Consider the following 18,578-nt stretch of genomic DNA (forward strand, 5'->3'; position numbering starts at 1 on the left):
CAATGAAGATGGGAGAAAAGATGTAGACAAACAGAGGATGACATAATGGACTCAGGAAGCGATAAGTAGCTTACGAAACACATCGTATAATAAATCCCGTAACCTTACAAAGCCGGTGCGCGTGTGTGACTGTGTGTGTGCGTGCGTGCACACACAGATGCGTGTAGATGCATTCGTTTATAGTTAGACAAAAACTATTTGACAGACACGACAGCAACAGGCCGCTCATAGCGGCAGGCAGGCAGACAGACAGACAGACAGACGCAGATGGAAGCCTCGCCACTTCTACGTTGTAAAAAAACAAGTATTGTCCAATAATTAGATGATGCACTTATGTGGAAGCAGCAGCAGTTAGGACAGATGACAGCGGCTTTTAGCATCTGGATGAGGCTCACAAGTATTCTGATAAAACACCACAATTAATGATGCACACACAGTCGCACGCACGCACGCACACACGCACACACACACACACACACACACACAAAGGTGGTGAAGATGGGCGAAGATGGGCATTTGAATGCTGGCGAGAGCTCTAAAATCAACTGTGGTGGTACATTAAAACGACCGTGACCGCAGCCATTGATGAATTAAATATCAACTACATTCCGCATCAGAGCCAAATCCCTGCGGGGACGAAAACAATAAATAACTACTAACCAAATCATATACAGTTTACAGAACATTGTCATGATATATGGTTCCTTATCCCATTTTGAGTGTTTTAAACATCATGTTATAATTCAGCTATTGAAAAATAGCCGAGTGGCGCGCTATGAACTTGTAGTTCTGCCATTTTAGAACAATCGTGAAAATATTTATTTCAGAAAACTGGAGGATTTAGAATGTTTTCTTTTTAAATGTTGAGGTCAGGCCCTAAATGGGTTGTACACTATAGAAGGGGGTGATTGAAGGGGCTCTGAGGATGAGCACCGGGTCAATATAGGACATAACGGGGGCACCCACACTTTCTTTTTGACCTGAGAGCTACTTTCAAAATGCCCAGTGGTTCATGGTCTATACCCACCAAAAAAAACTTTAACACAATATTTCTGTTCCAGTGATTAACTAACTCTGGCCTATTATGGTGTCCTCCACCTCATGTCTTCTATAAAGGGAATATACAGGCATGTCACTCTGACATTGTTGCCTTATTATGGCGAGAAACAGCCGCGGTGCGCCCCTGGTGGCTCAGACAGTTTAGTGCACCCGGGTTCAAATACGCCACCTCAAGTCTCGTCTGGCATGTTTCTCCTCCTCTCTCGTCCCTAAGTTCTCTCTCTGTCTCTCTCTCTCTCTCTCTCGCTCTAGTCTACAAACACTGGCAAATCTGAAATAGAGCATTAAATGCCAAAAAGAATAATCTTTAAAAGTTGAGAAACAACCATCGGTTATACATCTAGTAATCAAACGCACAAACAACAGATAAACACTGCTGTAAAATATACAGACTGTGTGTGTGTGTGCGTGCGTGCGTCTGTGTCTGCTTGCGTGAGTGCTTCGGTGTGTGTGTGTGTGTGTGTGTGTGTGTGTGTGTGTGTGTGTGTGTGTGTGTGTGTGTGTGTGTGTGTGTGTGTGTGTGTGTGTGTGTGTGTTGCGTGCGTGGAGATTAGAGACTTGGAAACAGAGAGACACAATAAGTTGGCAACACGCAGAGGAGAATGAAGGGAAACAGCAGGACGACAGGAAGGGGAGAGTATATACGAGGAAGGACGCAAAGGAGGCAGAGAGGAGTCAGAGAGGACAGAAGGACAGAGGAGTGAGAGGACAGAAGGACAGAGGAGTCAGAGAGGAAAGAAGGACAGAGGAGTGGGAGAGGACAGAAGGACAGAGGAGTCAGAGAGGACAGAAGGACAGAGGAGTCAGAGAGGACAGAAGGACAGAGGAGTCAGAGAGGACAGAAGGACAGAGGAGTCAGAGAGGACAGAAGGACAGAGGAGTGAGAGAGGACAGAAGGACAGATGAGTCAGAGAGGACAGGACAGAGGAGTGAGAGAGGACAGAAGGACAGATGAGTCAGAGAGGACAGATGAGTCAGAGAGGACAGGACAGAGGAGTGAGAGAGGACAGAAGGACAGATGAGTCAGAGAGGACAGGACAGAGGAGTGAGAGAGGACAGAAGGACAGATGAGTCAGAGAGGACGGAAGGACAGAGGAGTTAGAGAGGACAGAAGGACAGAGGAGTCAGAGAGGACAGAAGGACAGATGAGTCAGAGAGGACAGAAGGACAGAGGAGTCAGAGAGGACGGAAGGACAGAGGAGTCAGAGAGCACAGAAGGACAGAGGAGTCAGAGAGGACAGAAGGACAGAGGAGTCAGAGAGGACAGAAGGACAGAGGAGTCAGAGAGGACAGAAGGACAGAGGAGTCAGAGAGGACAGAAGGACACTGTAAGAAAAGCTCGTCTTTTGATGGGAATATTCCGTATTATATGATTGTATCGTTCCCAATTCCCCCCGATAGCCGAGGAGGGGCCTATGAGTACAGGGATTTTCCCCGTAATTTGCGGACATGCGCACATTGGTGTAAAAAAAGCCTGAAGTCGGCCATTAAAGAATCTCTCCGCGCACTTTTTGAAATAGGACAGGTCAGGCTGCTGCTGCATGTGTGTTACCTTTGGACTGGAACCTCACGCTTCTTTTGGTAAAAAGTTTGGTTGGTACGTTAATTACATTAGTTAATTTATGACATTTATTTATTTATCTCTTGTGTGTAACTTGAACTTCTTTCTGGCCCCAGTTGGCAAGTGCCCAGTTTTCCCGCGTCAAAAGTTGGACACAAGTGTTTTATTTAAAAAAAAATTATGGGTTCAGATTATATTTAGCATTTATTATATTTTCGGGTTTGTCACGTCCGTTCATGAATGACCATATTTACTTCTGCTTATGCGCTAGCTTAATTTCCTCCCCCCCCATAGCTTAGTTGTTGCACTGGTTAGCTCTTTTAGCTACGACCGGAGCTATTGTAACCTCATTTCGCGCTAGCAAGGAGTCTCTACACCCAGACTTGGCTTACCAACAGAGGTATAACTATTTGATTATATTTAGATACCTTATATTGTGTGTGTGTGTGTGTGTGTGTGTGTGTGTGTTTTAATGGCATAGAAGGCTGTGGTTTAGCTAGGCTAACAGCAACAGCATCACCCCTCGATGCTAGCTGTTGGTTAGCTCTTTTTGTGGTGTTCACATTAGGATAAACGTAGCAGCTATACGTTGCCTGCCCGTTCAATTTTCTATGGGCTAAAGCTTGTATTATATTTGCAGGTGTGTGACTGTGTGTGTGTGTGTGTGTCCGTGCTATAATGCGCATTTAATGGGTTAGACGTTCGAACGTGTCCGGTGGTGGTTGCATCATTCATCATCATCATACTGCTACATCATACTGCTCATTGTCTGCACCAATCGCTCTCACTTTTCACACACACATTGACCATAATAATATGGAGATCTTAACTAAACCCTTTTCCCAATTTAACAAATTATGAATTAATAATGAATTTATTAGTGAATTAAATTGCGAAAACCACCCAGGGTGCAGTACCTCCCGCTGGCCACAACGTATATATATAGATATTATATTATTCAATAGCCTTGCTGCTCATGTTACACAAGTAGTGTAGTGTCTGTACAAATAAATAATACTGTAAATACTGTACAACAAGTGCTAATTAAATGTTTAGATACCTTATATTGTGTGTGTGTGTGTGTGTGTGTGTGTGTGTTAATGGCATAGAAGGCTGTGGTTTAGCTAGGCTAACAGCAACAGCATCACCCCTCGATGCTAGCTGTTGGTTAGCTCTTTTTGTGGTGTTCACATTAGGATAAACGTAGCAGCTATACGTTGCCTGCCCGTTCAATTTTCTATGGGCTAAATATTATATTTGCAGGTGTGTGACTGTGTGTGTGTGTGTCCGTGTGTGTGTCCGTGCTATAATGCGCATTTAATGGGTTAGACGTTAGAACGTGTCCGGTGGTGGTTGCATCATTCATCATCATCATACTGCTACATCATACTGCTCATTGTCTGCACCAATCGCTCTCACTTTTCACACAGGCATTGACCATAATAATATGGAGATCTTAACTAAACCCTTTTCCCAATTTAACAAATTATGAATTAATAATGAATTTATTAGTGAATTAAATTGCGAAAACCACCCAGGGTGCAGTACCTCCCGCTGGCCACAACGTATATATATAGATATTATATTATTCAATAGCCTTGCTGCTCATGTTACACAAGTAGTGTAGTGTCTGTACAAATAAATAATACTGTAAATACTGTACAACAAGTGCTAATTAAATGTTTGCAGCAGAATATACAGTACTAGAGTAGTTCCCTTTTTATTATTTTTTCCCAAGGGATTTTGTAGCTATTTGGGTCAAATTTAGCTTTTGAAGATAAGGGAATTGAAATAACTACTGGTTCTGTCTGCTGGCAGATGGGGTCACCTCTGATTATTTTCTGATTTTGTCTCATCTTTCACCTCAACATGTTGGCTTGTAATATTTGTGGTTTTAACTGTGTATCTTCGGCAGATTACCTGAAACACTGCAGATCACACAGGAATATGAATAATGTGTTTTTTTCATGTGGCCATAAGGACTGTGGACGGAGGTTCTCCAGTTACAAAAGCTTTTCTGTTCATATGTCACGAACACATCCAGATACAAAGAGCAGACAAACATGGAACCGTAATGTGTCAGTACAGTTGAAGTGTTCATTTAATTTCTGCAGAAGTGAATATGGAGAGCTTAAAAGTCTTCTCTCTCACTTGGGTAGTCACATATCTGAGGGTCTGACTGTAACGTGTCCCTTTGATGGATGTTCCACAACGTGTCATAAAAAGTCTTCTTTTTCATCTCATATTTCGAGGTATCATAGAGGGTGGGATGTTACCAAGATCGCTCCTGTTCATTTATGTGAAGTTGCAGACCATGTATTGCCAGGAGAAGGATCAAATGTTGTACAGGCTGAAGTAATTGTTGACGATGCAGAACACGTTGACAATTTGGATGATCAAGTGAAAGACGGCTACACAGAGAGTTTAGCTCAGTTTTTCTTAGGATTGCAGGCAAAGTATTTAGTTCCAGCCTCCACAATTACTGAGATAGCAAGTGAGATGAAAACATTAAACGCTATTCATCAGGAATATACTATGGATGTGTTAGCGCGTGAGCTTGAACAGTATGACGTTCCAAGAGCGACATTCACATGTCTTGGAAATAGTGTATATGAGCAGAGCCCTATTCACAAGGCATTGCATGAAGATGGTCCTTTAACTACACACCACAGAAGGCTGCAATATTACAAGACCCACTATAATTATGTTGAGCCTCTTCAAGTCAGTCTTGGGTACAAAGAGGGGCAGCAGAGGCACTACCATTACATTCCTATTTTGGAAAGCCTCGGAGCAATTCTGAAACAGCAAGGTGCAGCTCAATTCAATAATTATCCTCATGTGGAACTGGAAGATGATATCCTCTGTGATGTTACTGATGGGTGGGCCTTTAAATCAAATGCCATGTTTTCATCAGACACAGACACTTTAAAGGTCCTCTTATTCCAGGATGCGTTTGAGGTAGCCAATCCACTTGGATCTGCCAAGACAAAGCACAAAGTATTAGCTGTCTACTATACCTTGGCCAATTTCCCTCCATGTCAGCGGTCAACTATTGATCAAATACAGTTGGCACTACTCTGCCTAGAGAAAGACATTAAATATTTTGGAGTCAATGAGATTTTCAGTAAGCTTGTGTCAGACTTGTCTAAGCTGGAGGAAAACGGCATACCATTTAATGGACAGATGTATAAAGGTACTGTAGCATGCATACTGGGAGATAATCTGGGCTCCCACATGATTGGAGGTTTTACAGAAAATTTCAGCTCTGCTGAATATTTCTGTAGATACTGTCTAGCGACAAGAGATGAATTCCGGTCTAACCCTCTCACAGTTTTCACTCATAGAAATCCGGCTAATTATAATGAGACAGTGCAGTTTCTGGAAAGTCACCCTGAGGTCCCAATGCATCACGGTATTAAAGGTGACAGTGTTTTCAACAAACTGTCTAACTTTCACGTATGTCAGCCAGGATTGCCACCCTGTCTTGCACATGATCTGTTTGAAGGTGTGGTTGACTTTGATTTAGCTATGTGTTTGCAAGTCTTAATCAAAAAAGAAAAGTGGTTCAGTTATGAGGTCCTTAATAATCGACTCAAATCATTTCCTGGTGAAAGCAAAAACAAGCCATATGCTATTAACATTACAGGAAAAAAGCTTGGTGGCCAGGCAGCCCAAAACAGGTGGCTTTTGAGATTCTTGCCTATTTTACTGCATGACAGAATTAAAGATGCCGGCAATGCACTATGGGGCATGGTGCTTCTTCTGAGGGAGCTAGTTGAATATGTCTGTGCACCTCGCCTTACAGAGCCACAGATTGCTTATATGAAGGGGCAGATCCAACAATATGTTGAAATGAGGAAAGAGTTATTCCCACTAGTAAGACTTAGACCGAAGCATCACTATCTGCTTCACTATGCTGACTTGAGTTTACATTTTGGCCCACTCATACATACTTGGACCATGCGTTTCGAATCTAAGCATTCATATTTTAAAAGGTGTATTAGGTCATCTAAAAACTTCAAAAATGTAACCAAGTCACTTGCTGATAGACATCAGTTGTTTCAGGCTTATCAGGCTTGTGGTAGTTTATTTAGCCCTCAGGTTCAACTTTCAGAGTCCACCAAGTTCTATCCTGAGCTCTATGATCAAAGCATAAGAACAGCAGTTGACAACTTCGGAATTAACTCAAGTAACGCAGTTGTCACAGAGAAGGTCCAGGTTAAAGGCACGTCATATGAAAATGGTATGCTTGTTGTGCTGAGATATACTAAAGGACAACTACAGTTGGGACACATAGCGAGCATTATTATAAAAAATGAAACCACTGTCCTACTTTTGCTACGGGGGAAAACGGCCAGCTGGGTTCCTGAGCTTGGAGTGTATGAAGTTGATGAAAATGATTCTGATTTGTTCATCTGTGAAAATCTGGAAAAACTTACAGAATATTATCCACTTTTTTCATACCAGAGAGGCGAGAGGTTGCTCATTCCTCTGAAACACATGCCAGCATGGACCCTGTAAAGCAGTTGGTTAAGAACGCCATTCCGGCACTTTGTAGTGATAAATTGGATGCAGTCCTAGCCAGATTAGAGGAATTAGGAGTTGCATCTGTGGATGACCTCATCGATGTGCAAGCCTCGGACCTTGAGAACACTCTGTCTGTCATTCAGTGCAGAAGACTCGTCCGCGCTTTCCAAGCTGGTAAGTTTTTCTCCAGCACACATTAATACACAAGTTACAAAATTGATGTCTGTATAATCTAGTATTTTGCAAACTTTAATTTAAGAACCGCATACGGTGTCCAAATGAAACCAAATGGATTCCATTTGTACACATTCAGAGTTGCGGGTCCATTTGGTTCCATATGTACACTGATTTACAGACCTGCATGTAAGGTCATTTGGTTCCATATTATGTAGGCCTACAGTTACAGACCTGTAAGGGTCCATTTGGTTCCATGTGTACACTCTCGGAGTACAAATGGACCCTTACAGGTCTGTATATTTAAAGGGTCCATTTGGTTCTATTTGTACACAAATGGCAAATTCACACTTTGTTGGCTTGTGACACATTCTGGGTTATGTGTTCTTAATTTAATGCAAATCTCAATTTCCGGTCTGGGGATCACTATTGGTCCAAATTAACCTTTTTTGCCTTTAACTCTGACCCTTAGACCTTTAACTCATTTAGACCTGAGCACACGTCTCTGTCACTGTATAGCTTTTAACCATTATTTTAAACTTTAGGTTTTGGGAAAATAGCAGATCTACAAGCTCATAGCACGGCCCTGAGTGCGGCGCTACGAGCTTGTAGATCTGCTATTTTCACGTTTTTATTTGATTCTTGGGGTGTCCCTGGAACAACACATTTTCAGATGGGGGTCCACGGTCAAATACAGATAGTTCTGTGGGTCCTTAACACTTAGACTGCCGCCATTTATTGATAAATTAGGTCTTAATTCACGCCAGCATTTTTTTAATTTGAGCTCTTATTTTGAAAAGCCACATTTTGCCTCAACCGGAAGTGAGCTCATCTCTGCCAGATTTACGTTGGCATGACAACCTTTGTTTACATCATCACATCATGCCGGGTACACTATAGACCTCCACAACGTCGGCTCGTGCCGTCAAAGAAACGCTGTTTTGACCAAAAATGCCATCTGGGACAAGGAATAGGAGATACAGGCGATTGAAAGAAACGGATAGAATGGATTCTTATGGCGACGACGAACTAAGATGAACGATCCAATGCTGTGCTAACAACACAGCTAGCTAACCGGCTAACGTAAGTAGCATTATGGCTCGATCGATCAAATGCACTATAAAACAACAATTGCCGAAGGGCTACGGCAATGGCGGCAAGCGTTTTATTAATGAATTGACATTAATCTAAGTCAATGGCGCGGAGGGTGTTAACATGAAACGGTTTGAGCACCACTGATATGTTTTTCAGAAAACTGTCAGGATTTGGAAGACATTTTGTAGAATCTGGGCTCAGGTCTTAATTGGTTATGGACCCATTTGTGCCCCTGGTGTTCCCCAACCGGACTCTGAGAACCAGCATATTAATGGTAACATTGATGAGGTGGTTTTGTTATCCATAGATTCACAAGCTTCAACACCCTTCACAAGCCCTGGCCCAACATCTGTACCTCTGCCACAGAGAGACCTGCCGGTCCTGCCCCCAACACCACCTGAGACGACACCAGCAGGCTCCCCATCCTGTCAGACATATTCTGTGCCATGGCACAAAATGCCCTCCACGATCATGGAGTCCTTCACTTCAAAGAAATGGGTACCGACGAAGAAAAGACATGACATGATTCGGTTGCTTGTGGATGATGTCGTCTGTACACATCATGGACAGAGACCTAGTAGATCGCAGCTGCGTGATGTCGCCCAGCAGATGATTGATAAATATCCTCTCTCCTTCCAAGAGACGGAGCCATTTGGAAATAAGCCGTTTGCGTCAGACGGTTGTTCAGTTCTCTTTCAACAGCTAGAAAACAGAGTTGAAAATATGAAGAGAGATCCAACCTCCGGGATGAGGCCAGCCGAGGGTGATACTCCAAGAAGGAAAAGGTCCAGATATTCTGATCGTTATGGATGTGTGGAGTGGCAGCCTGCTGTTGAGGGACCAGAGTGTAGAGCAGCACTGCAGTCTAAACAAGAGGAATTGAAAAGTGCCTTCAGAACCCATGATCACCACCAGGTAAGACTAGACTGCAACCATCCATTATTTAATTGCTGATTATTGTTTAACTATGGATTACCTTTTGGTTAATGGGAGTAATTTATAAAGTTCACAATGGGGAAACATGACCTTATAGATCGGAGGTGTGTGTGTGTGTGTGTGTTTGTGTGTAAAACAATCTATTGGATTTCTTCTATTTTTAGGAGTCATCTGTTAGAAAATTGATGACTGAAACGTATCCCATCCAGCGTGAAGCCATAAACGATGGAACATGTGTCATGGTGAGGGTCTGTTTATGATGATAAATATTGTATCGTGATACGATATTCACAGATATCGTATATGTTTGCAATACCTTCATTTATACGTGATACTGCTAGGAAATAATATCGTGATATTGTATTTTTCCATATCGCCCACCCCTATGTCAAGGTCATGAAGGAAGAGTGGCCATTCTTATTTGAAGCTGCTCACCTGTTTGAACACGCATCTCAACTCCTTGGCTTTCCGGTACTGAACAAGCTGGCAGAGGAACTTTCCGGCAAAGAATCGGGCATCAACAACTTCCTTGACTCCAAAGGTAAATTACCCCCCACCCCACCCCTGTTTCCCCAATATACATGTATTGCTACTAGTGTTGAATATGTATTTTCTATTGTATGTCATCCTATTCACTAATATCTTTACTTATGTGGTAGTCTCGCGTTGCCAAACTGTTGCCTCTCGCAACTTCCAAATGCTTCCATCATACAGTCGGAGGCCACGGAAGTTCTATCATGATTAAAATATAAAGCGGAAGTGGAGCCTCCTCCCCACTTCCGTTTTGTCTTTACAGTTACACTTTTGAGCACCACAGATATAGAAACATTTTGTATTTAAACATCTGTATAATTGGTATGAACTGTTAATAAAGTATTCAATCAATCATAGGGTTGAAGCTGGGTGATGGTCCAGTGGAGCTGATCAAAGGCATTGCGAGATACTTAAAGGAAAACCCTGATCGCCTCTTCTTCCAAAATGAGGTAAGTGTTATGATTGTAAACCCCAGGAAATTATCTCAACATAATTCTATTGTAATGTGTGAATCATAGAAAATATTGAGAATCCCTGTAACATTTCTATGTTTCCTCTGACTCGGACACTGTTTGTGTACATTGGAAACATAAAATCATCAAATGCATGCGTGTATCTTGATTTCATCTTATTTTTCTCCCCAGGACACCAACGATGTTGATCTCAGCAACCTCCCATGTACCCCATGCATCCTACTCAGAGGTTAGTAGTTATCCCAGCAAGCTTGGTATATATGCTCCATTTGTTTTTAGTGTTCCTGCTATGACAATTTGTTGTGATGAAAAGGTATATGCAGATTAGGGGCAACATCTTTAAATTACGGTATGTACAAGTCTGAGAAACAAAATGTTGAATACTGTTTCAAAGTATTTTTTTGCTTGTTCTTACCAAAAACTACTAATTACCAGAAATCACAGCAATTCTATTTTTATTTTGTGTGTGGGTGATTTCTTAAATTAATTTATTTTTTTGTGATCTGTTTAAGGTGACCAGCAATTCAATATGGCTGTGGATCAGGTCATTGTAAATGACCACATCACTTCCCCTGTTGCGGCCCTCGCATATGCTTTCTCCCTGTTCTATGTCTGCAATATTGAGTACCCGAAGGAGATGGCTTTGACGCTGGAGTTCGTTCAAAGGTAAGCAACACATGGTTTTGTAATGTTTATATCTGGGCCGAGGAAACCATGCAAGGCACCATCCCGCTCATCAATTGAGAGCAATTGGGGGTTAATCAGAGTCTTACTCAAGGACACTTTGACACTAACTCTGGGGGAGCCCACGGGATCGAACTGGGAACCTCGCCGTTCCCATCCAGCTGCTCTACTAACCACTCTACCCCTGACCCAATGTCCAAATTAAACAAATTGCCCTTCATTACCAGTACATTTTTTACATAAAGATCTATCCTCTGTTACTCTTTACTTCAGTTTCATCTATTTTATGTGTAGCTAAGATTTCTTCTCTTTCCTTAGAGTTTTCTTCGGAATCAATCCAGACAGAGGGTCCAAGGCAGAACAGCAGGGGAAAAAACGGCACATTCCGGCAAGACTGGGAAAGTTTGTGTCTCAACTGAAGGATTTCCAATGGAGGTTGGAATGAGGGTTTTGGACTGTACACACACACACACACACACACACACACCCCTACCTTACCTCCTGTCTGACAAAGGACACTTAGTCTGACAGAGCAATGTTTTGTGATGCAAGACTGTCAAAGTTTGTGACTCAATGAAGGACTTCGTATGGACCATGAGGTTTTTGGACTGCGTGTACGCACACGCACAACCACACACACACACTACCTCTTGTCTGTCAGACTGCCAGTCTGTAACAATGTTTTTGAACATTCTCAAGGTGAGAATGCAACAGCATTGCTGTTTATTTAGTTTTGAAATGGAAATGTGTATGGCACTAAGGGGGCATAGGGGTGAAGTACCTGCCCCCCAAAACAGAACTTAACTATCTATCTCAGAATGTTTGATGTTTGAGTATTCTAAAGGTGAGAAATGCCTATTTTGTTGCACTAGATTGCTGTATTGATGTGTTTTATTGTGTTTTGAAATCATTGGAGGGTGATATTTGTTACTGCATCTTCTCCTACAGGCTGGGGCAACACCTATCAGTGGGGAATGATGAGTGGGAGGTGTAGGACGCTTTCTACATCCTCCTGGAGGGGACTCCTCATTCCCCACTGACAAGTGAGTCCGTAGTTTGAAAGCAGTGGCAAATGACGTGTATTTTATTGTGTTTTGAAATAATTGGAGGGTGACATTTGTCCCTGCATCTTCTACAGGCTGGGGCAACACCTGTCAGTGGGGAATGATGAGTGGGAGGTGTAGGACGCTTTCTACATCCTCCTGGAGGGGACTCCTCATTCCCCACTGACAAGTGAGTCCGTAGTTTGAAAGCAGTGGCAAATGACGTGTATTTTATTGTGTTTTGAAATAATTGGAGGGTGACATTTGTCCCTGCATCTTCTACAGGCTGGGGCAACACCTGTCAGTGGGGAATGATGAGTGGGAGGTGTAGGACGCTTTCTACATTCTCCTGGAGGGGACTCCTCATTCCCCACTGACGGGTGAGTCAGTAGTTTGAAAGCAGTGGCAAAGGACATGTATTTTATTGTGTTTCAAAGTCATTTTTCAGAAAGCTCTTAAAATGTTTATGGCACTTAGGTGGCACAGAGGTTAAGTACCTGTCCAACTGTAGTTCAAATCCCCCATGTTCGGGGGGAGGGAGGGAGGTTGGGTTGGGAGGGTGATATTTGTCGGCATCTTCTCCTACAGGCTGGGGCAACACCTGTCAATGGGGAATGATGAGTGGGAGGTGTAGGACGCTTTCTACATCCACCTGGAGGGGACTCCTCATTCCCCACTGACGGGTGAGTCAGTAGTTTGAAAGCAGTGGCAAATGATCCCTGTAAAAGTTTTAAAAGAAATGTGTTGCAGTTGAAATGTATATTTTTATTATAGGGAAATGTCTATAAAAGTTGTGTTCTATTGTTTCTATGATGGAAATGTAATGGAACTATATGGTACTAAAGCACATTACCCGCCCAGGACCTCAAGCGAAAGAGTATTTTATAGTGTTTATGGGGCATGTTTACAAAAATAATTGCAAAATTATTTTGCAATTATGTTAATTGCACAATGTTAATTGCACTGTTCACTGAAAAGAGAACGAATACAAATAAACATGTTTTATTTGTATATTTGTGGTTTAATCAGATTGATGTCCGTAAATTGTACAAAGAATATCCTATGTAAATCTACTTAATTTTCTATTTTCGGATTAACGTAAGTGTCTTTACAGACTAAGACTAAGTCCCTTAAAAGTACAGAATTGTCTGTAGAAAGACCAGACTAAGTTGCATAACAGTACAGAATTGTCCATAAAAAGACCAGACTAAGTTCCATAACAGTACAGTATTGTCCGTAAAAAGACCAGACTAAGTTCCATAACAGTACAGTATTGTCCGTAAAAAGACCAGACTAAGTTCCATAACAGTACAGAATTGTCCGTAAAAAGACCAGACTAAGTTCCATAACAGTACAGAATTGTCCGTAAAAAGACCAGACTAAGTTCCATAACAGTACAGAATTGTCCGTAAAAAGACCAGACTAAGGTCCATAACAGTACAGAATTGTCCGTAAAAAGACCAGACTAAGTTCCGTAACAGTACAGAATTGTCCGTAAAAAGACCAGACTAAGTTCCGTAACAGTACAGAATTGTCCGTAAAAAGACCAGACTAAGTTCCGTAACAGTACAGAATTGTCCGTAAAAAGACCAGACTAAGTTCCATAACAGTACAGAATTGTCCGTAAAAAGACCAGACTAAGTATTGTAAAAGTACAGAATTTTCCTGAAATATCCGTAAAAGGAACTGACTAAATACTGTAAAAATACAGAATTTTCCGTTTTAGGATGACGGAAGTGTCCGTAAAAGGAACAGACTTAGTCCTGTGAAAGTACGGAATTATCCGTTATAGGGATGACAGAAGTGTCCGTAGATTAACGGTACAATGCATTGGCAGCAAATTACCGGAGCATTTCGCCGTTTTCTAACGGATATTTTTTTTACAGTGGACAGAGGAGTGAGAGAGGACAGAAGGACAGATGAGTCAGAGAGGACGGAAGGACAGAGGAGTCAGAGAGGACAGAAGGACAGATGAGTCAGAGAGGACAGGACAGAGGAGTGAGAGAGGACAGAAGGACAGATGAGTCAGAGAGGACAGAAGGACAGATGAGTCAGAGAGGACAGGACAGAGGAGTGAGAGAGGACAGAAGGACAGATGAGTCAGAGAGGACAGGACAGAGGAGTGAGAGAGGACAGAAGGACAGATGAGTCAGAGAGGACGGAAGGACAGAGGAGTTAGAGAGGACAGAAGGACAGAGGAGTCAGAGAGGACAATCCATGTAAAGCGCTTTGGATGTATATAAATGCACCGTTTACATTTGTATTTTACCATTTTTTGTCTCACAACTTTGCATATCAAATCACATTTTTATATCGTTAGTGGCACAGAGGATCGTAGAGCAGTGGTTCCCAAACTTTTTCATGTCAAGGACCCCCAAATTGACACTAATTATCCCCCATTTGAAAACATAATGCCAGCGACCCCCATGAGAGAATACTTTTTACGGCTCTAGCAGTGATTCTCAACCCGTTTCATTTCAGGGAGCCCCAGTTTGACATGCATATTAGTCTACGAAATCCCCCCCCCCCCCATTTAATGGCATTTCTATCTCTGGGACCCCCCAATTTATATTGTATTTATATTGTGTCCATTTGGTTCCAGCTATCATTTAGCAGGAAGGGTCAGCTGGGCACATATACGGTACCTACAAAATGACGGGAAAGGAGGCATATCAGAGTGTAGAGGAGGAGAGTAGCGACACGCTTTGATCTCGCCGCAAAGTGGGCGCCTATGGGCTGTATAGTTCCAAACATTGCTCCTAATGGCTGGAACTATATCCCATTGAGATAGAATGAGCACTTCCGCATTCCATCGTTGTTACAATGGGAGTCAACGGCTAGTGTCGCCACTCTCTTACTATATTACGAGCGAGTCTCTCTCCGCCGCCCTGTGGGAGTCCCTTCCGCAGCTCTCTGGCAACTTTCTAAACTCCCGTGTGCAAGGGTTTACAATTCCCAGCAAATAAAACGAAACGACGTAACTTTGTGCCATTTTAATACAGCAATGTACCGGACCGCCTCCAACGCCAAGGGGTCATTTCTTATAATTCGGCATTTCCGGGGGTTCTGCGTGCGCCGATCTGGTTGGATTCATTTCATTTAATGACTCAAATTAGTGCATTTTAAGAGAGAAGCGCATGCAGGTCCCGAGACGCTTCCCATAGCTTCGAGAATGGACTTTTACCGAGGTCTAAGCAGGCTTTGTGTCGGCGAGTATAGTTGCGTCGTTTTGGTTGTTTGCTGGGAATTGTAAACCCTTCGCACGGGAGTGAGAAAGTTGCCAGAGAGCTGCGGAAGGGACTCCCAACAGGGCGTCAGAGAGAGAGACTCGCTGACCCTTTACTCTGCTACGGCTGAAAGGATGAGACACGGACAGAAAGCATCATGAATGGTGCAGTATTATAGGTGGTGGGTGGCTCAGTGGATGGATAAACAGATGAAAGGACGGATAAGATTATCATGTGGGTTGGATTATACACCCAGTTAAGAGGAACAGATTGATAGACGGGGTGGACGGCTGACATGCAGTCGCTGTGGAGGATTAACCCACTCTGGACGGGAACCCCCTTTTTGGTGTTTTTAAAAAGCGTTATACGTTATACTTTAGCTATTGAAAAATAGGAGATCCACAAGCTTGTAGCGCGGCAACGAGTGCCGCGCAACGAGCTTGTATAGATCTGCTATTTTTGGAGAGACAAAATGGTTACGATGTTTTGCGCAGATCTTTGAATATAAGATTTGCGCCTACATCTTAACGATTTTTTTAAGGACCCCCAAATTGATACAGCGCGGCACTCTGTGAGCTTGTAGATCTGCTATTTTGGAAAAAAAATAATCTTTGAATATATATTGTTTCACAGCCAGCCTTTTTAACTCAAATCTTTGCTTCTGGGAGGGGTCCCTGGAAAGAACATATTTTCAGATGGGGGGGGTCGGTGGCCAATATCATATCATTTCTGGTGTCCTTGACATGAAAATGTTTTGAGAACAACTGACATAGAAACATTGGGTTTTTCAGACAACTGTCAGGATTTAGAAGACATTTTGTAGAATAGTCCTCTCTGGTCTAAATGGGTTAACAGATGATGGTACATGACAGACAGGGGCACCAACAGATGAATGCATCATTTGCATAGAGAGTGTACTATAGTGGACATCATGGATGATGATGGGGGGGTGGACATGGAAAAGATGGAGCTGGAGCTGGATAGACGGAGGAAAACGGGAATGGGTGGCAGTGATAGAAAGGCAGCGTAACCCGCGTTCCCCGCTATTTAATCCATGTGTCGGTGCTGCGTAATACGCTAAACGTGCCATTTGTTTAATGAGTTTAATTCGCGGTTTTTTTATCATTAAAAAGTCACCAGGTCGCGAGACCTGGTGACGAGTGGGGTAGGTGTAGGGGTGGGGGTTGGCAGGTGTAGGGGTGGGGGTTGGCAGGTGTAGGGGTGGGGGGTTGGCAGGTGTAGGGGTGGGGGTTGGCAGGTGTAGGGGTTGGCAGGTGTAGGGGTGGGAGGTTGGCAGGTGTAGGGGTGGGGGTTGGCAGGTGTAGGGGTGGGGGGTTGGCAGGTGTAGGGGTGGGAGGTTGGCAGGTGTAGGGGTGGGGGGTTGGCAGGTGTAGGGGTGGGAGGTTGGCAGGTGTAGGGGTGGGGGGTTGGCAGGTGTAGGGGTGGGAGGTTGGCAGGTGTAGGGGTGGGGGTTGGCAGGTGTAGGGGTGGGGGGTTGGCAGGTGTAGGGGTGGGAGGTTGGCAGGTGTAGGGGTGGGGGGTTGGCAGGTGTAGGGGTGGGGGGTTGGCAGGTGTAGGGGTGGGGGGTTGGCAGGTGTAGGGGTGGGGGGTTGGCAGGTGTAGGGGTGGGAGGTTGGCAGGTGTAGGGGTGGGAGGTTGGCAGGTGTAGGGGTGGGAGGTTGGCAGGTGTAGGGGTGGGGGGTTGGCAGGTGTAGGGGTGGGAGGTTGGCAGGTGTAGGGGTGGGGGGTTGGCAGGTGTAGGGGTGGGGGGTTGGCAGGTGTAGGGGTTGGCAGGTGTAGGGGTGGGGGGTTGGCAGGTGTAGGGGTGGGAGGTTGGCAGGTGTAGAGGTTGGCAGGTGTAGGGGTGGGGGGTTGGCAGGTGTAGGGGTGGGAGGTTGGCAGGTGTAGAGGTTGGCAGGTGTAGGGGTGGGGGGTTGGCAGGTGTAGGGGTGGGGGGTTGGCAGGTGTAGGGGTTGGCAGGTGTAGGGGTGGGGGGTTGGCAGGTGTAGGGGTTGGCAGGTGTAGGGGTGGGGGGTTGGCAGGTGTAGGGGTTGGCAGGTGTAGGGGTGGGGGGTTGGCAGGTGTAGGGGTTGGCAGGTGTAGGGGTTGGCAGGTGTAGGGGTTGGCAGGTGTAGGGGTGGGGGGTTGGCAGGTGTAGGGGTTGGCAGGTGTAGGGGTTGGCAGGTGTAGGGGTTGGCAGGTGTAGGGGTTGGCAGGTGTAGGGGTGGGGGGTTGGCAGGTGTAGGGGTTGGCAGGTGTAGGGGTTGGCAGGTGTAGGGGTTGGCAGGTGTAGGGGTTGGCAGGTGTAGGGGTTGGCAGGTGTAGGGGTTGGCAGGTGTAGGGGTTGGCAGGTGTAGGGGTGGGGGGTTGGCAGGTGTAGGGGTTGGCAGGTGTAGGGGTTGGCAGGTGTAGGGGTTGGCAGGTGTAGGGGTTGGCAGGTGTAGGGGTTGGCAGGTGTAGGGGTTGGCAGGTGTACAGAGAGGTGAAGCGTGCTATAGAATAAAGGCGTAGTCTCGCACAGGAGAACGCCTGTCCTCAGTTCTGTGGAAAACAGCCTGAAGCAGAGATGAACTCTATTGATACCACGGCACTGACCTCATTGTCATTCACACACACACACACACACACACACACACACACCCCTTTCCCAGAAGCCAAGGGATGTGTGAGGCTTTACATGTGTCCTTAAGTCAGGGTTCATGCACACGAAAGACACGAAGCCTCTTTGAAGTTTACCGCAGAATTTTTAAACTTATAGTAGTAGTCAATTAAATATTAAGCTCTCTCTTATTTATTTTTATCTTCACCACATTAACCCAGTGATGGGCAATTATTTTGAAACACTTTCAAAATCTTTTTGATTCCGTCCACGCAAAAAAGAAAAAAAAGAAACCTCTTAAAATAACACTCACACATAATGCACTGTGTTAACTTGTAACTGTGAGCTTGTAGATTGCCAATCTTTGCTTTTTTGGTCGAATAGTATATAGAACTTGTGGTTAACACCGTCACCACAGTGACCATACGCTTAACGCGGAGGCCGCCAGAAGCGCAGATTAACTTTTGTCTGGCAGCTCGCCAACAGCGTTGCCTACACTTTATATTCTTTAATCCATGTTTTGATTGCATCGCATCGATAGCCGTCTCTCGTTAGCATCCCAGCGTAAAGTGTGACAGTGGCCACGGCCATTTTGAAGATGCGCGCGCATCCACTTTCACTCTATGTGCTGCTTTCAATGGCCTGCATCTCCAAATCGGCGCAATG

General features: G+C 44.3%; 2 protein-coding genes across 5 annotated transcripts in view; one reads left to right on the forward strand and one right to left on the reverse strand.

The window, feature by feature from the left end:
• The window catches only part of LOC308310122 (spermatid perinuclear RNA-binding protein-like), a 194,182-nt gene that overhangs the window by 124,247 nt on the left and 51,357 nt on the right, over positions 1-18,578 (reverse strand). The window lies entirely within an intron of this gene.
• LOC308309820 (uncharacterized protein) lies at positions 2,551-12,181 on the forward strand. 2 transcript variants are annotated; one of them, XM_080755738.1, is made up of 9 exons: positions 2,551-2,656; positions 7,088-7,321; positions 8,724-9,331; positions 9,517-9,594; positions 9,746-9,893; positions 10,244-10,335; positions 10,531-10,588; positions 10,872-11,025; positions 11,362-12,181. In XM_080755738.1, the coding sequence occupies exons 2-9, from the start codon at positions 7,129-7,131 to the stop codon at positions 11,486-11,488; spliced, it is 1,458 nt and encodes a 485-aa protein (XP_080611864.1). In that variant the 5' UTR covers positions 2,551-2,656; positions 7,088-7,128; the 3' UTR covers positions 11,489-12,181. The 2 variants fall into 2 exon arrangements, with proteins under 2 accessions (XP_080611864.1, XP_080611863.1); XM_080755737.1 differs by lacking the exon at positions 2,551-2,656 and having other exon boundaries at positions 4,320-7,321.

This window comes from Protomyctophum bolini (genome assembly GCF_963924005.1).
Source record: "Protomyctophum bolini genome assembly, chromosome: 22".
Classification (NCBI taxonomy): Eukaryota; Metazoa; Chordata; class Actinopteri; order Myctophiformes; family Myctophidae; genus Protomyctophum; species Protomyctophum bolini.